General features: G+C 41.3%; 2 protein-coding genes across 2 annotated transcripts; both read left to right on the top strand.

The window, feature by feature from the left end:
• The first annotated feature begins 1615 nt into the window (after positions 1 to 1615).
• On the top strand, positions 1616 to 19530 carry LOC110705550 (ankyrin repeat-containing protein ITN1-like). The gene is made up of 2 exons (XM_021883440.1): positions 1616 to 2475; positions 18567 to 19530. The coding sequence occupies exons 1-2, from the start codon at positions 1867 to 1869 to the stop codon at positions 19338 to 19340; spliced, it is 1383 nt and encodes a 460-aa protein (XP_021739132.1). The 5' UTR covers positions 1616 to 1866; the 3' UTR covers positions 19341 to 19530.
• A 709-nt stretch (positions 19531 to 20239) lies between these two features.
• On the top strand, positions 20240 to 23830 carry LOC110705547 (ankyrin repeat-containing protein At2g01680-like). The gene is made up of 2 exons (XM_021883438.1): positions 20240 to 21382; positions 22837 to 23830. Exons 1-2 carry the CDS (start codon positions 20798 to 20800, stop codon positions 23608 to 23610), a joined length of 1359 nt encoding a protein of 452 aa, XP_021739130.1. The 5' UTR covers positions 20240 to 20797; the 3' UTR covers positions 23611 to 23830.
• Positions 23831 to 24968: the final 1138 nt, after the last annotated feature.

The following is a 24968-nucleotide window of genomic DNA, read 5'->3' as shown; positions in this document are numbered from 1 at the left end:
TGCGCTTTTGTGACTTTTGTACATTATTCATGTTTTCATTTTGACCATCAACGATTGTAGAAATCGGATACTGTCTTTACTTTTGAAAATTTTTAACACTATGCATATTTCATCCCTGTTAGAAATTTCTGTGAGATTTTTTTTAAATCTGGTTTGATAGTTTAACAGTTTGAGTTTAAAATAAATTATTTTTCCTTTCCTCCTACTTGAGCTTGCTTTGACAAAGCCCATATAGTGATTAAAATACTACGTACCTTTTGTATTCCTTTAAAATATTCCATACAACACTTTCATTTTAGACTTTTAGTGCAGGTCACAGTAGACTACTATAAGGTCTAAACTAATGCTAATAGTATTACGTCACGCCAATAAACTCATCAATGTTACGTACGTCACGTCTCTTATTGAATTCTTTTTTTTTTTCGGTAATTGAGTTTTCTTTGACATGAACTAGTAAGGAAATTTCCATAAAAAAAAAAAAAAAAAAAAAAAAAAAAAAAAAAAAAACTAATAAGGAAATACATTTCAAAATTATCGCCCTTGTTATATTTTTTTTCTAGGGTTTTCTTCATCGGGTAAAAAAATAAATAAATAAAATTAGCAAAAATGTTAAATGTCTTTTTATCTATCTATTTATAACCTATACTAAAAGCAAATCTTTCCATTGTGAAAAAATTTCTAGCTTTTTTCGTTTTTTTTTTTTTTTTGGCAAAATCAATAAGTAACTATTTATACCTTATGATATTTTCATTCCAATTTGACAATCATATTCCATATATACCCAAATGAAATATTTCTGAATATTTTTTATATACTTTATATTTGTAATATTATTGTCAAAAATATTTAAAAACCGTACATGGGGTTTTAACCTTTTTCCTTATATGCTGAAAAGAGTTTAAAATCAATTTCTATTACTTGTATTTGTAGATAGAAAGATGTCTAACTCTTGACTTTTTGTTAATCCTGATTTGGTGTTGCATATTTACGGTCTTTTCATAATAACAAGTACCGAATTATTTGAGTTATTATAAAACTACTTGCAATACCATTATTCAAAAAAATCTTTTGGATGTATTGAGCTGACTTGAGAGTACAATAATTCAATGACTTTTGTAAGGTAACTTTTGTTGCACAGTTAAAGTTAAGTTTAACTCATATATAAGATAAATGTAATATAGCTACACTTTTTTTACTTGATGCAAAAGGCAAACTTTGCATTAAAATGAACAATAATTTATTCTACTATACGGACTAGAAATTTTTTACAAAATACTTTTAGGCAAACAAAAAGTCAATTTTATCATCATTAAATCTCTCAATTTGTTAACTATCGTACCACTACTAATACTAATAACACAGGTGCACGTTAATTTTATTGTATGACAGTCAATTTAAGGGTAACTTAAACTAATTTTATGATGATAACTTAAACCCCTTAAAAGATAACTTTTAATTTGTCGTTGTTTGAATTTTATTTTAATGAGTAATTTCCTATAGATTCATGGTTACATACTATAAAGACTAATATGATTAATCTAATACATTTAATTATAAGTTTTTTGTAAGAAAAAATTTATTATTAGAAAAATAATAACATTTGTAGTATAAATGATAACTTTAATTACTGTTAAGATAAATTTAACTCATTTTAAAATAAATTAACGTACACCCACCTTTTGGAGAATTTGTGTACCTTCATTATAAAATATTATTCAAAGATGAAAATTCTACTTCGTATATCAAAACCATATATATACATAGCCTACTATACCCTTTCCTCAAAAAATAAAATAAAAATCTTATTATAGCCTTCCACCTTATATCAACCCCTTACAATCTTACCCAAAATTTTTGTTGTAAAAGATGGAAGCACAAGGAGAAAGACTTCAGCTCCTTACAACGAGGCTATACGATGCAGCACTTACAGGAGACGTACCATCGTTGCGCAACTTGCTCCAACAAGATCCACTTATCCTCGATCGATGCATCATCGAGAAATCAAGCCGTTTTATGCAATCACCATTACATGTGGCCGTTAACCTCGGGTACTTAGAGTTTACAACTGAGGTAATACATCGAAAGCCCGAGTTAGCAGAAGAACTTGATCAACTAAAAAGATGGTCACCACTACACATGGCCTCGGCAAAAAGGTACTTGGAGATAGTTAGTGTGTTGTTAACTGCAAATCCAAACATGTGTTTTGCCCGCGATATAGATGGTAGGAACGCAGTCCATGTTGCGGCTATATACGGTCAAATTCATGCGGTTGAAGTGCTTCTTAGGGCCAAGCCAGAGGCTGCGCGGGAGCGGACTACGAGCGGCGAAAGTATTTTGCACTTGTGTATGAAGCATGGTCAACCAGAAGTCCTTAGATCTTTGGTGCAAACAATGGGCGATGGTCAACTGCTTAACTTCAAGGACAGCGATGGCAATACCGTTTTACACCTAGTAGTGGCTGCAAAACATTATGAGGTACTCCCTCCGTCTCAGAATAGCTGTATTTTTATTTTTGAGTTTGATCAAATTTGTTGCTACCACAAACATCAAGTAACTTGGCTAACTAAAGTCTTAAATTTGTTGGGTTAATCTCTCCAAATCCCAATTAGTGATGTATTATTATTATTATTATTATTATTATTAGCAATAATAATTATAGTAGCAAAAAAAAAAATAAAAAATAAAAAATAAAAAAATAATGAAGAAGATAGGTGACGATTGGAACTTGGGTGTATGGACATAAAAGTCCAAAGTGTAAGTCTTAAATGCAAGAAGACTTTGTCACCATTTTGTCTACTAGGGGGAGACACATTTACTTAGTGTTGACAAACTTGGTGCTTGTTGTAGGTAAGAAGGTAGTGATGCTAGATGGGAAACTTGATGGAGAAGCTCCATCTTGTTATACTACGGGTCTGTTCTGTTCCGTTGAAATTCAGTTCTGTTTCGTTGAAATTTAGCTCAGCTCAGTTCTGTTCAGTTCAGTTCAGTTCAGCTCAGCACTTAATTTATGTCTAATGATATTGCTAATGATATAAAGCCAAATTTCATTCTTTTAAGATCTTATTACAACGACAACAACAACAAAAATAATAATAATAAATAGAATATAATAATAATAATAATAATAATAATAATAATTGTTTCGGATGAAAACAATCGAATCTCGGAAGATCCTTTTATCTTGAGGGAACTTGGTCTCGGTCCGAACGACGCAGGAGCCGAGGGTTTCCTGCACAACAAATACACGTAAACTAGCCTCGGGGGGGACGCCGAGGAAGGCCCCTCCGATGCTTAAGTCAGTATATTAGAGAGAGAAAGCTGTGCAAGAGTTTAGTTGCTTGAGGCTTTATTGTCTTACCAAGAATTGACCAAATTGTTGGCTTTTATACCTTGGCTAATGAAGGAGGCGGATTGGGCCCGGAAGTCAGTTGGGCTGGGCCAAGCTGATTGGGCCGTTGACTGACCTTGACATGGCTTTGAGGATGTTGATTTTTGACTTTAGCACATTTGGAGAGTTGAACCTTAACCTTGGGCTTTTAATTGGATCATTCAGTGACCAGGCCCAATTGGACTAAATTGGACCCAAACAACTTGCCCCCCAGACCCGATTTGGAAGGATGACGGGTCGGGTTTGATTTAATCAGAAAAGGAGGGAAGTGAATGATTTGTTAATCCAAAAATGTGAATTTAAACCATAATTAACCCATGATTAATGAGATAACAACAGTTAATGTGGATAATTGCGGAAGTTGGACGGGTAGTGGGCGATTTAACTGCAAGGTCGTGTGTTTAACGGTTACTTAGTGGGGTGCTTGAGAGAAATTGAAACGCAGACTCCTTGAATTCCCATTTCTGGAGATATAAATAGAGGCGCGTCTTCTCTCCCCACTCATTCATCAACACAAACCCAGAATTCTCAAGAACGCTCAAGAGCCCGCATCAAAACTTCGCAAATTCCCCGAGCATTAAGCTTAGAAGCTGAGACTTGTCACTACCAATTCGTAAATCGGCGACTTTTGCTTCAGATCAAGGTAAATTCCTTTGATTTTATTTCATTTTTCTTCGACTTTGCACTCTTTCCCCTTTTTCGACTTTTCTCTTCGAAATAGTCCATGGCAAGAGGAGTTAGAGGTAGAGCCCGTGCTCCAAGAAGAGCAAGGCCGATTCCCGATCCTAGGAATAGGATTGGGACCTGGAATGGTCGAAGGCCGGAGTCTGACCCTGCTGATGGGATTAGGGCGACTCCCCTTTCCTCGGCTCCTCCTCAAAGAACGGATGAGCCGAGTGCTTCTGGACGGGACGATGAAATTCCCGCTGTCCTTTGGGATATCCTCCCTGGGTTTTCAGAGTGGGAGAATGCCGAAGTCGCTTCGGCCATGATAAAGAACCGCCCCTACTCATGGTGGGTAGAGAACGCCGATCAATATCGATTTGCCGAGCAAATTGAGTTGCACTACGGCATTTTTGAAGCTGATGGATATTGGTGCCGAATGCCCTCAGCATCCGATAGAATCCATCGTCCACCCCCGGGGTATGTGGGGGTGTACACGAGACAGCTTCAGTATGGGCTGAGGTTCCCTTTGGACGTTTTCGTCCGAGACTTGCTGATCCATTACAACATTTCCCTATGTCAGCTAACCCCCACCAGCATCCGAAGGGTGATGACATACCTATGGGTCTGCAAGTTCTTCAGATACGTGCCGAACCTGCACTGCTTCCGAAAGCTCCATCGGCTAGTGCCAAATATTCAGAGTGGGCACGGAAGCCATGGTTCTGGGTGGTATCGGATTGAGTCCCGGCCCCAATATTTGACCATGTGGCCAAATGACTCTTCAGACAAGGACTGGAGAGGTCAATGGATTTGGGTTAGGGCACCCATAGATCCGGGCCACCCTTGTGTCTTCAGCGCTCCCCGGTACTTAGCTGAGCCTGATCCCGAAATGGGAAGTCTAGGTCCCCCCGCAGATAACGGGGCGGATCCGAACCTGGATCAGCAAAATATCTTCGGCAAGCTGCCGAACCCGGGGGGGAGTGGTCGAATGCAGCATATCCCGGAGACTTGGCTCCCCGATACGCATTACGTTTTCCAAGAGAATATGCTAGCAGCTGTTGGCCTCAGCCGAAAGTTTAAGGATGGTAAGCTTCTTCGGCTGGGGCCGAGGCTTTTAACTACCTCTTTTTCTTCTCTCGCTTTGCTTTTTTATGCTGTGCCAACATATCTGAGCTAAACTTTTTCCCTTTCCTTTTTTCAGAGCGGGACGAGACCAACGTTGGTATTAACTACGCTCGTCTTGGTGTTAACCGAGAGCGAGTTGTAACTGAACGGGCCCCGTCTATCACTGAGCCGAGGCATAGGGAAGTTCATCTGGACTCTTCCCACTTCCAAATTGAGGCTGTCGCTCTGTATCAGAGGCAGAAGCCTTGGTGGAAGAAGAGAGACCCTTGGTTTCAGCTGCTGAACGAAGAAGCTGAAGCTGCCCGCACAGCCGAAGAGGTTGCACGGGTACTTGAGGCTTGTGAAGGAGGAGAAGGGTCCTCCAGAGCTGCTGAAGCCGAAGCTGCAGCTAGAGCAGCTGAAGAAGACGAGGCTTTGCTGAAGACCTCGGTGAGCTTTCAGACAACTTTTTTCTTTTCTTCTTCTTCTTTTTTTTTTTTTTACTCACACTCTTCTTCCCCCCTGTCTGTTACAGTCTGAAGAGAGTAACAGACACAGAGAAGGCAAAGCTCCTGTTCGTCCCGAAGATCAAATACAAGAGTCTTCAGACTCAGATATGGACGAGCAGCCTCTTCTGAAAAGGCGCCGAAGGATGGCCATCATCGGCCCTCATGACTTTCAGCAGAGGCCGATGACCATCGGCGTCGCAATAAGGGAACCTGAGGAAGGCAATGGATCGCCGAGGGTTCCCCAGCCAACACCCCAATCTCCTCAAAAGACCCCTCCGCCACCTCCTGAGATGGAGGTGGATCAGAGGACTCCCGAACCTAAGGGAGGGGTCCAAGAAGAAATCAAGGAGAGTGCTGCTGAGCACGGAAATAAAGATGCCGTGATGTCAAGTGCTGAAGGCTTCACGGCAGATATCGCAAGAGAGGTTGAGGCTTTCGTCCTCACCCCTGAAGAAGAGGAGGTCATAGTACTTGACTCCTCTGAGAAGGACGATGCTGAGACAACCAAAGCTAATCAAGCTCCATCGTCGTCCTTCCCTTCTTTCCAGACTCTGCATTCTGGAGAAATGGGTTTCTCGGCCCCCCGAATTCCAATCCCAGATCACATCTGGGACCTCATATGGGGTCAAAACCGAGAAGGAGCTGCAGCCTACTTCGGCAATTTTGCTGGCATGTCCGAAGTAGACAGGGCAAGGATCTGGTCGCTGAAGGCCACTGCTGGGATGGGCGAATCCAGTAGATCAGTTCCTGACCCAGCCAGGTCTAACCAACTGCTGATGATGCAGGTAATTTTCCTTCATTTCCTCCGAAATTCAGCTCTATTTTTTTCTTATTACTTATTTTTTTTTTGTCTTCCTGTTTTCAGTTCGTGCACAATCAGACTCTCACTGTAGAGCTGATTGATACCCTACAAGATAGGGTAGACGCTGCTGTGCACGAAAGGAAGGTGGCTGAAGAGGAAGTTAAGCTTGCTAAGCTGAAGCAAGCAGCAGCTGAAGAGAAGCAGCAGGAGGTTGAGGAGTACGGTAAAAAAGCTGCCGAAGCTCTGAAAACCTTCTGCGATGCTATGGAGATGGAGGTTTTTCCCCCACTGATGGAAGGGGAAAAATTCCTCCAGGAGCATATGGGAGTGGACGTCTCCAAATTCAAGGCTGCTATTGAGAGCCGAATTCAAGAAGGAACTGCTGCACAAGCTGAAGTGCAGCAGCGTCTAGAGGCTCTTGAAGCCAGCCGAATGGCTGCTGAAGAGTTGCTCTTGGCCAAAGACGTCCAACTCTCAGAGGCTGCTGCTGCTGCTGAAGCTCAAAGAGCTAAATTCCAAGAGGCTGAGGATCAACTGCTGATCCAGAAAGTTGAAGTGGCCCAAGCTCAGACAAAGGCTTTCCAAATTCAGCAAGAGCTGAATGAGCTGAAGGGGTCCTCCTCCAAAGTCGCTGAACAGCTGAAGAAATCCGAGGAAGACTTGGAGGAGACCCAGAAGAAGCTGGCTGATGCTGAGGCTTTACTCAAAGTCCGTGTTTACACCCAAGAGGAATATGAGATGGGTTTCAGAAACGGATTCCGAGTATGCCGAAGACTCTGCCTTCATGCTGAGCCGAAGCTGGACTGGTCTAAATGTGCTGAGTGGGTCCAGAATCCCGAAGACCCTCACATGAAGTATGCAACTCCAGCTGAAGCTGAAATTCTTAAGGCTGAGGAAGCCGAAGAGGAAGCTGAAAGACTGGAGTTGGAAGCTGAGCAGAGGGAAAGGGAGGCTCGGCAAAGTGCAAAGCCCGCCTCTTCTGCTGCTGGGGCTGAGGCCACCATGGGACTCAACGCTGATCAGTCTGATCCTCCGGCTGAAGCATAGGAACTCGGGCAGTCGTCTTCAGAATCTTGCGGTTCATCATGTGCTTAACTTTAGACTTGCCGCTTTCTGAATTTTTGCCTCTTGTTTTTTTTTTTTTGCTTCAGCTTGCCTTATCGTACAACAGCTTATTATATTTTTATTTTGCCTGTACGTATTTCGGCAGCTGTTACTTTCCGCTTGTGGGCGGCTGCCGACTATTTTTGTAATTCAACATTTTTATTTCAAAGAAGTTCACTTTCTCAGCTTTCTTGTGTATTTTTTTTTTTCTTCGCTTTACCAGTCTTCGCACTTTACTGCTTTCTTTGAATGATCTTTCAAATATTTGCTAAGTGCAGAACTTCGGCTAGCGAGAATCATTTCTGCTGAGACTTCTTTTTGCCGTTTGTACTCGGATGTTTTCAACTTGTGAAAAAACTGACATAAGTATCAAACTTCGGCTGAGCTGAAGGGTATTAGATCAGTTGTGCCATTTCTCTATTTCCCTCTGCCCCCCCAGAAATCTGAAGATGAGGTCTTCTGAATTCTGGAATGGCTGATAATTTTTCTCGGCTAAGCCGAGGATCTTTGAACACTTTGCTTTATTTTCTACATCTGTTTTTAAAGTACTGATTTCCCACCTGAGAGTTTTCACTCTAGAGATGGTACTCTTGTGACACTTTCTTCAATTCATCCAAGGGAACAACTATCCGAAACACCATGCCGGGGCAGCAGTTTATCTGAAGTACGAGGCATCATCATGCAATACTTCAGAGTTGCAACTACCACCCGGAACTGATTCATCCGAAGTACAAGGCATCACTATGCAATACTTCGGGGCTTTATCAGTTCCTATTTTTTAGGCTATGTTTCGGATAAGTCTATGGCCTTTTTGCCCAAAGGAACAGATTCTCCGAAGTACAAGGCATCACTATGCAATACTTCGGGCTTGTATCTTTTTTTGGCAGGTTTTACGGCTTGCCGAGGTACAAGGCATCATTATGCAATACCCCGGACAGCGCCGAATGAAACCTTGAATTTTTGAAAAACCGTAGAAAGCATAAAGACTTAAAGAATACACGCAATCTGAATGAATACTGGCTCGATGGCCTTTTTATAAACAAAATCAGTGTACTTACATAGATTGTACTATCCGAAGGATTTACACATAGTATTTTTTGAGCACATCGGCATTCCAATGGTTTTTCAGCTCGGTGCCATCCATTTGTTTGAGTCTGAAGGTACCGGGCTGAAGCTCTTGATAAATTTCATAAGGTCCCTCCCAAGATGCTGAGAGTTTGCCATGAATGCGACTTTTTTGAACAGTTGCAGCATTCCTCAAAACTAAATCCCCAACTCTGAGAGGTCGTTGATAGACTCTTCGGTTGTAGGACTTGCTCATTCTGAGCTTGTGTGCAGCCATCCTTTCTCGGGCTAGATCTCTAATCTCGTCAAGGAAGTCGAGGGACTCTTTCATGAGCTGCTCATTTTCCTCGGCTGAGAAGAGATTCACTCGTAGGCTTTCTGAGCCCACTTCCACTGGAAGCACTGCTTCGGATCCATACACCAGCTGAAAAGGTGAATGCCCCGTTGCCTCCTTCTCGGTTGTCCGGAGTGACCAGAGGGTTCCCGGAAGTTCCTCTACCCACTTGGACTTTTGATCCTCTACTCTTTTTCTGAGAGCGTTAAGGATCTGTTTATTTGCGGCTTCGGCTTGGCCATTACTCTGAGGGTGGCAAACCGCGGAGTAAGCCAATTTTATCCCGAATTGATCAGTGTATCGGCGCAAGGGCAGGTTGTCAAACTGTCTGCCGTGGTCGAACACAAAAACTTTTGGGATGCCGAACCGAGTTATTATGTTCTGCCAGATGAACTGTCTGACAGTTTGCTCAGATATGCTTGAAGCAGCTTCCGCTTCAATCCATTTGCTGAAATAGTCGATTCCGACTATCAGCCACTTTCTTTTGTATGGGGCCTCGGGAAAGGGTCCCAGAATATCCAACCCCCATTGTGCAAATGGAAGAGGATTAAGAATTGGCTGGAGATCTAGGCATGGCCGATGGATTACCGGTGCAAATTTTTGGCATTTCTCGCATTTTCTGACCATGTTCTTTGCATCCGAGATCATTGTAGGCCAAAAATACCCTGCCCTGAGAGCTTTGTGGGCTAAGGTTCTCCCTCCTATGTGGTTTCCGCAGATGCCGAGGTGAATCTCTCGGAGAATATAGTCGGCATCCGTTGGACCCACGCATTTCAACAATGGAGCGGAGAAGGATTTTCTGAGGAGTTGGCCGCCGAAGACGAGGAATCGTGAACTGATCCGCTTTATCTTGGAGGCCGAATTCCTATCCTCGGGGAGCTCGTCCCTGAGTTTATAAGCCAGGATGTCATCCATCCAGCTCGGCTCGAGTGCAGCGCAGCAGATTGATATTGCTTCGGCTACACTCTTTTCTCGGCGCACCTCCACATAGACAGAACGGCTTAACTCAGTCAGAGTTGAGCTTGCAAGTTTGGAGAGTGCGTCCGCTTGAGCATTTTGACCCCTTGGGATCAGCTCTACTTCGAAAGATCTCAGCTTCGCAATTGTCGATTTGATCCTTGTGAGGTAAGCTGCCATTGAAGGCTCTTTAGCCTCATACTCCCCCCGGATCTGATTGGCGACCAGCTGAGAATCTGTCTTGAGGTAGACATGCTCGGCTTCCAACGATATGCACAGGTCTAAGCCAGCAATGGCTGCTTCATATTCGGCCTCGTTGTTAGAGGCTTTGAATGAAAATTTTAGTGCATACTCGAAGGTTTTGCCTTCGGGAGAGGTAATGACGACCCCTGCCCCCGAACCGTTCACGGTGGAGGACCCATCCGTGAAGACGGTCCAGATTTTCCTCCTTGCATCCAGAGTCTCCTGATAGGAGCACTCGGCCAAGAAGTCTGCCAAGGCTTGCGCCTTGATGGCTGTTCTCGGCTGATAACCGATACTGAACTCGGTGAGCTCGAAAGCCCACTTTGCTAGTCTACCGGATTTTTCAACCTTGCCGAGGACTTTCGCTAACGGCTGATCAGTTAGAACCGCTATTTGATGAGAATCAAAATAGGGTCGCAACTTCCGAGCAGCCACCACCACTGCATAAGCCACTTTTTCTAACAATGGGTAGCGCGTCTCGGCATCCGTCAGGGTGTGGCTGACGAAATAGATCGGCTGTTGAACTTTTTCTTCTTCCCTTAGCAGCACCGCGCTTACCGTGGCTGGACTGACCGCCACGTATAAGTATAGGATGTCTCCTACGACTGGCCTTGCCAGTGTTGGGAGTTGAGCCAGGTGTTCACGGAGCTGCTGAAAGGCTGACTTTTGTTCGTCTCCCCATTCAATGCCTTTTGAATTTTGGAGCTTCAGCGCCTTGAAGAAAGGGAGCCCTTTGTCTGAGGCTCGTGAGATGAACCTGGACAAGGCAGCCATTCTCCCGGCTAGACGCTGAATATCCCTTTTTGTCTTCGGCTCGGGGAGGTCTAAAGCAGCTTGTACTTTGGCGGGGTTTGCATCAATCCCCCTCTTGCTGACCATGAAGCCGAGGAACTTGCCTGACTTCACGCCGAAGACACATTTCTTCGGATTCAGCTTCATTTTGTATTTTCTGAGGGTGGCGAAGGTTTCGGCTAGGTCCGTGACATGATCTTTTTCTTTTATGCTTTTGACGATTGAGTCGTCAACATAAACCTCCATGTTTCGGCCTTTTTGCTCGGCGAAAACCTGATCAACCAACCTCTGATATGTTGCCCCCGCATTTTTCAATCCGAAGGGCATCATTCTGTAATTGTACAACCCGGAACTTGTTATGAACGCTGTTTTAGCTCGGTCCTCGGGGTGCATGAAGATCTGATGGTATCCCGAGAATGCGTCCATGAAACTGAGCAGAGCATGCCCGCTTGTCGAGTCGACCAGTTGGTCGATCCTCGGCAGCGGATAGGAGTCCTTGGGACATGCCCTATTCAGGTCCGTGAAGTCAACGCACATCCTCCAGTTACCATTTGCCTTCTGAACCATTACAACATTGGCCAGCCACTCCGGATACTGACAGGGTTCAATGAACCCAGCATCTAGGAGCTTATCGACCTCAGCTGCGATGTTCTGGTTCTTTTCGGCGGAGTAGTTCCGCTTTTTCTGCTTAATGGGTCGACTGGAGGGGTCGACATTAAGCCTATGGGAGACGAAGTCCGGATCAATCCCGGGCATTTCTGCGGCTGAGAAGGCGAACACGTCTCCACTGGCCCGTAGGAGTTGGACGAGTGCCGCACGGGTGTTTGGCTCCAGTGACGACCCGATGCTAACACATCTGTTCGGATCTCCTACGGTCAGTTCTATTGACTCGGTCAGGTCATCCGTCTCCATGCTCTTAGAGTTGGATTCCTCGAATTCCGGCCTGCTATCAATATTAGCAGACTTTCCTGACCGCGGCTGGCCATCAGAGTCGTTCGGCTCTGAGGCGGAGTCAGCCTTTTGGCCCCCATCAGATTTCTCGTTGTCTGGGGCTTCATTAGCCGAAACGTCTGAGCCTCTCGGCTTTTTGGCGTTTCGGTCCCGGTGCTTTTCCTCCCCATCGCCACGGTCGCCTCGGCGAGACGTGGATGGCTTGAGGTGATTGCATCGGCGGGCTTCTTTTTGACTGCCCTTTATTTTCTCGGAGCGTCCCTCGTCTGAAACGTATATCATGATTTGATGATACGTGGAGACGACTCCTTGAATGCCGTGAATGAGGGGTCTCCCCATGATCACGTTGTATGCAGATGGAGCATCTACGACCAAAAATTCGGCCATGATATTCCTAGCTGCTCGGCCTTCGCCGATGGTGACAGGAAGTGTAATCTTCCCGTCAGGATACGATGAAGAGCCGTTGAATCCAGACACCGGGTAGGGTGCGGGGGCCAGGTGCTCGGCTCCCATCCTCAGCTGGTCGAACGCTCCTCGGAAGAGGATGTTCGCCCCGCTACCGCCGTCGACGAGGGTCCGCCAGACGTTGCGGTTGGCGATGCCCAGAATGATTACTAGTGGGTCATCGTGGGGGTATACCACCCCCTCACAGTCTTCGGCTGTGAACAGGATGTTCGGCGCCGGTGACTGGGACTGCCGAAGCTCAGCCTGATGAATCTGATGGGTTAGACCCCTCAGTTGGCGTTTGGCTGTGCCTCGCGAGATTCCCCCGGAAATAACTAGGATGTCGAGGGACTCCTTGCCCTGAGGTCCCTTATCCTTCTTCCGAGCGAAGTTGAGGTCCTGCCGAGAATCTTTTTCAGCTTTTTTCTCCTCGCGCCTGTCCGCGAGGTATTGGCTCAGGTACCCCTTGCGGACCAGATCCTCAATCTGGTCCTTCAGCTGGACGCAGTCCTCGGTGCGATGTCCGGGTGAGTCATGGAACTCGCACCACTGGTCCTTTCCCCTCGTCTGATGCCAGGGAGGCAACGGACGAGGTTTTTTGAATCTCCCCTCGTCCTTCGTCGTGCTGAAAATCTTAGCACGGGGAAGGGAGAGTGGAGTGTATGAATCGTACCTTCCCGTGTAGGGAAAGTGTCTTTCCTTCTTCGGCTCGGCAGCAGAGGACGGTTCTGAGGCCTTAGCCTTCCCTTTCCTCTGCGCCGAGACTTCGGGCTGCTGCCCTTTCGGCTTCTCAATTCTCGGACGAGACTGAGACCTGGATCTGTTCCACTCCTCGGCTCGGATGAACCTATCCGATGCTTCCAAGGCTTCCTCCAGGGTCTGCGGGGGATGCATGACCATGAAGTCCAGGAACTTTCCAGCTTGGAGGCCGTTCCGTAGCGCGAACACGGCCAGGCCTTGATCCAGGCTTGTGATTCCGGATGACTCGTTGCTGAAGCGAGTCAGATAGTCGCGGAGGCTCTCGTCCTCCGCCTGCTGCAGACTCATTAGCTCTGCAGTGGTCTTCTCTCGGCGGTTGGCCGTAGAGAATTTGCTCTTGAACTTGTTGGAGAGGTCGTTCCAACCGGTTATGGAGCCTTCCTTGAGCCCTTTGGTGATCCAGGATTGGGCAACACCTTTGAGGGTCGTAGGAAAGTATTTACACCAGGTAGCCTCAGACCTCGGGTTCAGATACATGTGCCCCTCGTAAGAGGCAATGTGATCCTTAGGATCTGAGGTACCATCGTAAGTAATATGTGCCGGGATTTTGACCGTTGGCACATGCTCTTCCAGAATCCACTTCTGGAAGGGCGAGTTCGATGGAACCATGACCGCCTTCCCCTTGTACCCAGCCTCAGGGACCTCGCTCCCTCCTCTCTCAGAGGTGGAAGTGGTTTTCGTCCCCGGCTGAGACAAGGTTGGGTGGGGTCCGGTATCCTCTGGGAAGGTGAGGCGGCTATGCACACTCACCTCCCTCGAACCCAAGCGTTCGTGAACGCTTTGGCGGGCGAATTCCGGGTCCTTGGAGGGCCCCATGGAATTCTGAGCTTCGGAGTGGTCAGAGGGTTGAGGGTTCCTCCTCCTCTCCTTACTGGAGTTTCGGGTGTCCCCTCGCCACCTCTGGCCGAGCTCTCTATGTGGTGGAACTTGTCCACCATCATCCTGACCGATCCTCCTTTTCAGGTTTCTCGGCTGGTGATCATCAGGCATCTGGATTGGAGCCCCTTGAGCTTTAAGGAACTCCATGCAGATGGCCACTGCTCTGGCCACTTCCTCGGTGGAGGGTCCGGAGGGAGGAGTCTCCCGCGGATGTGACCTGGATTGCACGCTATGGCGCGGCGGGGAGTTCCTCGCACCTGAGCCACTCGGTCTCGGGGATGGCCCCGGCTGCCGAGTGTGGTGCGAGGTGTTCTCCTCCTGGAGGCTAGGACCTCTTGAGGCTTCCCTTTCCGGAGAAATGGGGGCCTCCGATTCGGAAGAGGCTTGCTCCGGGGAGGGATAAACCGGCTGGCGTTCCCTCACCGTAATCTGGCCTCCTCCCTTCTTAGCCTTCTTGGAACTCTTTCCACTCTTAGTCATGGCGACTGCCGGAGTGTTTGATGACTGACGCGAAATTTAGTAGCGTTCCCCACAGACGGCGCCAAATTGTTTCGGATGAAAACAATCGAATCTCGGAAGATCCTTTTATCTTGAGGGAACTTGGTCTCGGTCCGAACGACGCAGGAGCCGAGGGTTTCCTGCACAACAAATACACGTAAACTAGCCTCGGGGGGGACGCCGAGGAAGGCCCCTCCGATGCTTAAGTCAGTATATTAGAGAGAGAAAGCTGTGCAAGAGTTTAGTTGCTTGAGGCTTTATTGTCTTACCAAGAATTGACCAAATTGTTGGCTTTTATACCTTGGCTAATGAAGGAGGCGGATTGGGCCCGGAAGTCAGTTGGGCTGGGCCAAGCTGATTGGGCCGTTGACTGACCTTGACATGGCTTTGAGGATGTTGATTTTTGACTTTAGCACATTTGGAGAGTTGAACCTTAACCTTGGGCTTTTAATTGGATCATTCAGTGACCAGGCCCAATTGGACTAAATTGGACCCAAACAATAATAATAATAATATTGCGAGTTGTTACTTCTCCGTGCGTGTACTGGGGTTTCAAAACTCTACTTTGCTATGCGCACTTGTCCTCCTCGTCTTTTTGAAACGGCGCAGGTTTCATTTGACGTGGCCCTTCGAGCTTCTTTAGAGCGTATTGTAACTGCTTCGGGGCCTGGTTTTGGTGATTGGAAATGGCGACTTGCCACCTTACCTTTTTCTTATGGTGGTTTGGGTGTATATTCGGCGGGTGATGTTCGGCATTACGCTTTCCTTGCGTCGCGTCTCCAGTCTTCTGGTCTTCAGGCTACGCTTCTTCGCGATTCTGGTATTGTTGGTCCGGGACCGGCCTTTGATGATGCTCTTAGTCTTTTTAACAGGACTGTGGAGATTGACCTTTTGAGTAACTCTAGTGAGATCGCTGCCCCCAGACTCATGAAAAAATTGGCAGATATATATTTCACGAAGGTCACTTCATCTGTGGATTCCACTTTCTCCTTATCTCCGCGTCAGGTTGCCTTATGGAAGTCCCAACAGGGGAATCACTCTTCGGCTTGGTTGCGAACGGTCCCGATATCGGGTTTGGGTCAGGCTATGAATGGTAAGACTTACCGTTGTGTTCTTTGTTATCGATTGGGTGTTCCATTGTTCTCCGTTTCAACACCGTGTTCTACTTGCTCAAGGGTTTTTGATGGAGATATTTATGGGGATCATGCAGTATCTTGTGCTGGGATAGTAGGTATTAAACATCGGCACAACGTTGTTCGTGACACCCTTGTTGATATTTGTTTTCGGTTTGGGATTTCTGCTCGAAAGGAGGTCAACGTTGGGTTGACTGGTGGGAACGAGGGGACGCTACGACCAGCAGATGTGTTGCTTTATTCCTGGGATAGAGGACGTGATGTATGTGTCGACTTGACGGGGTCTTCACCTTTGACACATTCGGGGTTGTCTGACTTCGTTCCTGGTCGTGTTGTGTCGGCGGCGGCTCAGCGGAAGTGGGACAAGTATGGGGCACGTTGCAGGGCTAATGGCTATGGTTTTCTTCCTTTCTCCTTTTCTTCATTAGGGGAATTAGACAAGGATGCTATTGCGTTGCTGAAGCGGGTTCAGGCGTTCGCTAAGACTCAGGATATTGGTGCTCGTGCAGCTGCTCACATCTTCAGTAGGATCGGGTTCGCTATAGATAGAGGGGTGGGAGCCCAGATTGTATCTCGGCTCCCTACCAATTTCTTGTAAATTGATTGAATTTGTAGGTTTTTTTTAATTTTAATAATAATAATAATAATAATAACAATAATAATAATAATAACAATAATAATTGAAATAATAATAATAATACTAACAATAATAATCAATAAAGCTTTTCTTGTTGATTATTATTGTGGGTTAGGGTGTTGGGCCGTAGCTAATTTCAGCTTTTCTTGTTGTTTTTTTTTATTTTTTTTATTTTTTTTTATTTTTATATATATATTATTTTATTTAAAATTTGTTTAAATGGGTTAGATACATGTAAGTGTTTTGTGTTCTTTTGTCCTAATACTATTTTATTTTTGAATTAAATAGTATATGTGTTTAAAATGTTTAGAGGTTTCAAGTTTTTAATATATTTTCCATACATTTTATAATATATTTTCCATACATTTTATAGTTATAATTATATAGTATATTTTTCGTAAATATTTTAATATGTACATTTGTATATACACATATGTATAGTAATAAATATCAATAAATAATCAAAGATCACTAATCCGCAGTTAAAAATCACTAATTAATAAGTTCAGTTCAGTTCAGTTCAGTTCAGTTCAGCTCGGTTCAGTTCAGTTCAGTTCAGTTCAACTGAGTTCAGTCAATCGGAACAGGCCCTACCTCTGGTCCAAATTAGTTGCAACTTTGAGGTATTATTTTTGAGATATAAAATATTCCAAAGTTACGAGTAATTTGGATCGGAGGTAGTATATAATGTAGCATGTTGCCATGAGTATTGTGTGCAAGAAGAACCTTACTAGCAAAATAGTAGAGCAGCTATAATCTCAAAGAGAGGGAGATTTATAGTTGTAGTTGTGAGGGAGGAAGTGACAAAATGGCAAACACAATATTAGTGTGAGGGTTATTTTAGAATTAATATAAGTACCAAAGTTAGAGGGTACTTAGTATAGACTATCCTAAAATATATTGTATCTAATACTCCCTCCGATTTTAAATACTTGCTTCACTTTTCTTTTCGGGCAGTTTATAAATACTTGTTCTATTTCCTTTTATGGAAATCTTTTACAATATTTAATTCATTTTTCACACTTAGTGGACCCAACATAATACTCTCTCTCCTCCTATTCTTCCGCTACTTTTGCTTTTTACGATTTTTTATTTTCTCAACTACCCCACTACCTGTATATTTTATTACATTCTCCAATTTCTCCTAAAACTCCGTGCATGGAGAAATTGAGCAAGTATTTAAAAACGGAGGGAGTACTGTAATTGTAGTAGTGGTCATTGTACTTCCGATATTATTGCTAGTAAAGATGTTTTCGTCCGTGGAGATCCGGACCGTGGTTTTTTCCCTTATTGAGGAGGGGTTTTCCACGTAAAAATCTTGTGTGTTGTTTTCTTGTTGTTCCGTACTTTATTATTCTTCCTAATATTGTGTTTATCTGTTGCTCCGTTTCCAACAAAATTGTGGCTCCTAATTAAGATTTGCGTCGTCTACTGTTTATATTATTGCATCATGTGTGACCCTATCTACACCGATAAAATTAGTTATTGCATATATGATCACATAAACATGTAAAATCTTCATTTTATTTCGTATTAGTGAATCATTTAGAATTTTTAATTTTTACTAAAATATAATTATAATATTGATAGATAAGTTTAAACTTATACAGAGTATAAAAGTATAACCATTGAAGGTAGTGCAAAATAAACATCTACATAAAAAAACGGTAAATTCCCTGTTTCTCATGGTGAGAAACGAAATTTGTTTCTTAGGAAGGCATTTTCGTGAATAAATCAACAACTTTTTCATTATTGTGGGCTCCACAGTTGAATAAAGTTGTTGGTATATTTACGAAAATGCCATGTGAGAAACAAAATTTGTTTCTCACCATGAGAAGGTGGGGCATCCTAAAAAAAACGGGTTTGTTTACTTGTAGCGAATTCATTAATTATTTTTAATCCAATTTGATTTTATTTAAATGTTTAGTAGGGGGAACATCTTGTTATCATGAAAACGGCAGCTGCCATAGTACAAATTCCCCTTCACCAAAAAAATATAGTACATATTCCCCCTATAAATAGTTGCCTCAGTTCCTTGTTAAGGAATAAGTCTGAATGACGTGTGCACTAACTTGTATGAGTTGTATTTGTAATTTTGTATACTCGTTTTGTTTTATTCTTAATTAAAAGTTAAAAAAATACCATGAAAATTATTTTAGTTCAATGCGGTGTACATATTAAAGTGAATATATATTGATAAGGCATAATCCATCTTAATTCAAGTCTTCCATATATATATAAATTGCAATACTTATTATACCTAACATAAACTTTGCCCTTTTGACTAACATGTAAAATGTGTAGACTATAAAGCTCTTACTAAAGGAAAAGAGGATGGAGAAAAATGCAATCAACACTAATGGCTTAACTGCAATGGACATGTACTTCCAAACTAAGAGAGATGCTCATGATGGCGGAATTTGGTTAGCTTTAAGGCGCGCCAAGGTGTTAAAGGCAAAAAAATTGTTGAAACCTAAAAAAAGCAGTCGCGATTGGTTAGATAAGCAACGTACTGCTCTTATGGTAGTGTCATCACTAATAGCCACAATGGCTTTCAAAGCCGGAATCAACCCTCCTGGAGGCGTATGGCAAGATAACGAAAATGGTCATAAGGAAGGTACTTCAATAATGGCACGTGTCGAGCAAGGACAACAACATAACCAAGGAATATACGATGCATTCCTCATCTCCAACACAATAGGACTAGTGTCATCTTTAACTGTGATAGTTCTTCTTATAAGTGGACTCCCTTGTATGAGACTCGTCATGGGACTTTTGATGTTAACCATGTGGATCGCGGTAACAGCAACAACCGTGACTTACATAGTCTCTATTTACTTCCTTGGGACCTCCAAAGAGAGCCTACATTCCTTTAAAGAAGATCTGTTGTCGAACAAACATCATCTTGTTCAAGATACAATAATTATTGCGAGTCTTGCTTGGATATTCTTGCTAGGACTACTCATCCTCGGGCATGTCATTCGTTTATTATATAAATTGATCAAAAAAATATTACGGCTGGTGATAAGAGGAGTTAATCGTTGTACCCTGAGGCCTAGATACCATCCACCAGTTTAACATTTTCACTTGTATATAGAAGATTTATATGCCACAAAATTCATACATGGTTTTTTATTTAGCCTTGCATGATATAAAATACATACATCGTTAGTGATTGTGGTATGAGACCATTATTATGAATTGAACTGTAATGCAACTGAATTTGGTGCAAAAATATAGTTTTGTGCCAATGAATTGCTAAATTAAATAGACATTTTCTCATTTAATTAGCTAGTAGTCGTTTTCCTTCTTTCAATGGTTAATTTAATAGATAATTTGGAGTATCGTGATCGTTGTTTAAATTACCACCACAAGGATGTACTACCACAACTATGTCAAACATACATAATTACATAAAGTTACGTACATTTTCATTATATCATACATAAGGCTTTCAGATCATATCAATTGCCACTAAAATACTGGTCATTGGTGTTTATACACTTTATTTCTACAAATAATGTCAATTAAAAATAATCAAGTATGACAAAGATATACTTTGACTTCGACCTCTTTAATACTGGCATTTTATTTTTTTCATTTATTGTACTTCTTTGTCATTAGATTATCTTTCAATGCTGCATGTTTATCAATTAGACCAGGTCTATATTGTACAACACTCCTATATGATATTGATATCAGGTCATTAATTGGTATATGTTTAAGCTTATTTTTCCCTCCCGAAATAGGACTATCAAAAAAATTAAGCTTAAAAAATGTCAATGGATCAATCTATCTCAATCGGGAGAGAGAACGGGGAAATCCCATTTTAAATTTCATATTGTTGAATTGTCAATGGGTCAGTCTAACTTTAAATTTCCACTAGAAGACTACACATTTTATATTCTTGAATTGTCAACGGGTCAGTCTAACTTTTATATTTCCACAAAAGACTACACATTTCATATTCTTGAATAGTCAACGGTTCAGTCTAACTTTAAATTTTCACAAGAAGACTACACATTTCATATTCTTGAATCATCAATGGCCACGGGTTAGTCTACTTTAAATTTCCACAAGAAGATTACTCATTTCATGTTCTTAATAGTCAACGGGTCAATCTAACTATAAATTTCCACAATAAGACTAGCGTTTAGTAGTATAGCTTATAGAACAACAAAAAGTAATATAAATGGAGTAATAAACAAAAGGGAGGCGTCTAAAAAAAGAGAGAAGATAGAAAAAACAAAATAAAAACGGAGGCGGCTATAAAAAGTCTTGATAATAATAGTCTTTGCTATAAAAAGGTTTGCTATTTGGATTGAAAATTCATAATAGAGACTAGAGAGTGAAGTAGTGAGCTTCCATGAAAAACATGAGAATAAAAAGATCTATATTCATTGATCCAACATTCTTTTTTTCTTACCCATAAATAAAGGTTATAAAATAGATAGAGTAAGGGCGTGAACAATTGCAAGTAAACTTAGCATTGCATGAAAAATTCAAAATACTTCCTATAATACACCACACAAAATATGGATGCTACAACAAAGCTATATGATGCAGCACTCAAGGGAGACGAACCTTCATTGCTCAACTTGCTCGAAGAAGACCCACATATCCTTGATCGATGCATCATCGAAAATTCAGGAAGATATATGCAGTCACCATTACATGTAGCAGCAAATTTTGGGCATGTAAATTTTACTAAGAAGATAATAGAAAAAAAGCCAAAACTAGTAGAGGTGGTCGATCAAATAAAAAGATCGTCACCCCTACACATTGCCTGTGCTGAAGGGCACTTGCAAATCGTCGAAACCTTGCTAGACGTGAATTCGAGCATTTGCTACACACATGACCAAGAGGGTAAGACGCCTGTTCACGTAGCCGCCATAAATGGTCAAATTGCCGTACTTAAAGCTCTTCTTAAAGTAGAGCCACAAGCTGCTCGGGAGCGAACTATGGGTGGTGAAAGTGTGTTGCATTTGTGTGTGAAACATAAACAACCAGAGGCTTTGAGGTTTTTGGTAAAAACGATGGATGATGGTGAGTTGTTTAACTTCGATGATGCTCTTGGTAATACCGTCTTGCACCTAGCTGTGGCTGCCAAACAACCAGAGGTAATATGAAAATAAACAAGTGTTAAGTGTTAAATAGTCTTTTTATTTTTATTTTCTTATCCAAACAAAGTTTTAAGTGTTAACTACTGTTACTATATTACACACCATATTGGAAAATTCAAAGTAGGGATTTATGTTGTTTATCAAAGTAGGGATTTACCATTTTGCCATTTGATAAACAAATTTGTTTATCAAATTGATTAACTGGGGCTTCCTCGATGATCTAGACTTTGATAGACTCATCGCAGCTTTAATTAGAAGATAGGGGCAAGGACGGGCCCGTGAAGTAACAAAGGGTAACACGCCCCTAAAAAATTAAAAATAATAAAAATCAAAGTTGTAGGTCAAAGAGATCGATTATCCTCTTTGATGCTGCCATTGTTAAAGCTAATACTAAAGCGGAAGAATAATATTAATAGAGAAACAAAACTAATTTTATTTACTTGCACACACTGTTCTACTCAATGAGAATACAAAGATGCATGAATATAATAAATAGCCTTCTTTATTTATTTATTTATTTATTTATTTATTTATTTATTTTTATTAAACGGAAAGGAGGCTATGCTAATTACTTAAAATTATTTAATACATAGTTTATAATAGCAGCTGGGACATCACCAATTTCAGGAATAATAGGCAAAGAGCCAGTAAGAGATAGGATCTTATGATAGGCCTCATTACAGACAAGAGGGGGTAATATACGACAATACAAGTTTGATTCAGCTCCGAAATATAAATAGAATATGGAATAACAGCCTAAAGCTAATAATTAGGAGCATGATCTTATCTAACTAATTGACCAACTAACTGTAACAATAACTAACTTCCATGTTACAATAGGAGTGGAGTTTATAAATCCTTTTTTTTCATTTAAGTATGTAGCTTGTTTGGGCTATAGTAGCTTGCATGTAGCTTAATTTTCCGTTCTTCAATAATAAGCATGTAGCTAGGTATTATTATATTGCAAGCAAGTTCTTATAATTAAACTATTATTGGAGATGCTCTTAGAGTATTGATTCTCTTTTTTTTTATTTTTTTTTTTTTTTAGTTTATAATTTTTTTTCTTTTACTTAATTATGGGTCAATGTGCAAAATTAATTTTGTGTTCATCTAATTTTTCTTTCTAAAGACTCTCGTCATTTGAGTTATAATTATGGGTCAATGTGTGCATAATTAATTTTGTGTTAATCTAATTTTTCTTTCTAAAGGCTCTCATCATTTAAGTTATAAATAATAATAAAGTAGTAGAGTCAATGTAGCATAAAGTTATACCCTATGTAAGAGAATCAACTCAACTATAGTTGTCAACTAAATGCTTAAATTTATAGTTAAGTCCAAGAATATGTTTATACTCTATCAATATGTAATGAACAAAATTGTCATGAGATGTTGATATTGTAACAGATTATTACATAACTTACACTTTTATTCTTCAATTTGATAATATGCAGATGGTAGAAATTTTAATAGTACATCCAAAGATTAAACAGAATGCGATTAACAAAAATGGATTGACAGTTGTGGATACTCATAAGAAAAGTCGGAGGGATTCGATACAAGATACAAAGATATGGAAACTCCTTGATCGTGCAAATGTGTTACCCGCAAAGGAAGCACTGAAAACGACAAAAGAGCGTGCTTGGTTGGAGGACCATCGCACATCTCTAATGGTGGTGGCATCCTTGATCGCAACCATGGCTTTCCAAGTTGGAATTAATCCCCCAGGAGGCGTTTGGCAGGATTCAAAAACATATACTAGCCAACAAGATATAAAAAATTTAGGATTACATAAGGACCACACCGCATATGCAGGTACTTCTGTATGGTCATATGGTCGTCATTTTGATTACAATAATGTACTAGTTACTAACACGATAGGGCTAATATCATCGTTAAGTGTCATCCTTTTCCTTATAAGCGGCCTTCCTTGCAATCGATATTTATTAACTGTTTTAAGGATAATCCTATGGATTTCTGTCACGGCAACAACATTGACATACAAGTTCTCGGTATCCAATCTAACTTATGGAGATGGCGGAATTTGGACTGCATTAGAGTTTTCTCTCGTAGCTTGGCTAGGGTTAATGGGAACTATACTCGTGGGACATTTTTCGCGATTCATATGGAAGCTTATTGGTTGGCTAAGGAGGAAATCAATAATGATGTGTTATCCGGAAAGGTCAAAAAACACTATAAATGAATCAAATTTGATCGACAATGTATGATAGTCTCACTACTCCGGCCATGTTTGTTTCCCGGCTGTTCAATAATAATGTACGAGTATTGCTTTGGTTGATTTGATTGCATTAAGCATGATTTTATTTATGTACCATCTTCATTATTAGATTGTTCATTGTCAAAGTTTGTTACTTTACATTTTATGTGTAATACATGAGCAAACATCAATTACAATTGGCCCATCTTCTTTTATAATGAGAATGCCCTAATCTACTACAAAATTACTTAATCTCACGTCATAACTAGAATGCTATACTCTTATATACTCGTCTATTTTTATAGGAGGAGAGGTTGTTATATAAAAATATACACCCAGGTGTACTGTACATCAATGAGTATTTGTTCACATTGTGGTAATTGTTTTTCATTTTATCATCAAATAAAAAAAATTAAAAAAAAAAAAAAACCTAACCTTAGGTTAGTTGGGTGTACGGTACACCCGGGTGTATATAACAAATTCTATTGTAGGAGATTTACTTTGTACATCTCGTTTTGTACTAATTCTATAACATAAATAATGAAATTTATTTGAACAAAAAAAGCTTTACATTCCATTCACAAATCATTCATTATTCCTATTTATGATGTCCAAAAATATGTACATCTTGCACCTAGGAATACATAAAATCTTTCATCAACACAAATAAACCTTCAAGTTAATTGATATTTTTATTCAACCCGTACAACTCGTACAAGTCGAAGCGGATCAAGTAAAAAAGAACGGATGAAGTATATAATTACATACCCGTTTTTAATTCACACTTTAGGTAGGAACAAGTAACTAATTCCGTACCTTTAATTCTCCATAAGTAAAAATTATAAAAGTTATATATAATGATAGTACTTATTGAGACGAATTCAAAAAGATCCAACATGAATATGTTTTTTCTTATATATTATTCATAAAAGACGGTCAAATGAGAAGTGGTGAATAGTATTAAAGTCAAAGCGGATCAAGTAAAAAAGAACGATGAAGTATATAATTACATACCCGTTTTTAATTCACACTTTAGGTAGGAACTAGTAACTAATTCCGTTCCTTTTGGCAGCATATGACACGGAGCAAGAGTTTGCAATTGCACTTTCATAGGATGTAAAGGCCTAGTTGATCCCCTCTCCATGCAGTTTCATCATAGGTGAAGATGTTGCTACTTATATTAGTGTATTGTACATTGAATCATTGGATATAATATTTAAAAGTTCTTCTTTCAATTTCTCTCCCCCTCATCTTTATTTATAATTTGATTTCGACATCTTTTCCATACTCCCTTTTTTCCTTTGATTATTAAATTTTCTTAATTTGAGTTAATAGTGTGTTATACTGTTAAGCCATACAATGTATATA

The sequence above is a fragment of the Chenopodium quinoa genome, unplaced genomic scaffold, assembly GCF_001683475.1.
Source record: "Chenopodium quinoa cultivar QQ74 unplaced genomic scaffold, ASM168347v1, whole genome shotgun sequence".
NCBI lineage: Eukaryota > Viridiplantae > Streptophyta > Magnoliopsida > Caryophyllales > Amaranthaceae > Chenopodium > Chenopodium quinoa.
The sequence above is the reverse complement of the archived record's forward strand: the minus strand, read 5'-3'. Positions and strand labels throughout refer to the sequence as shown.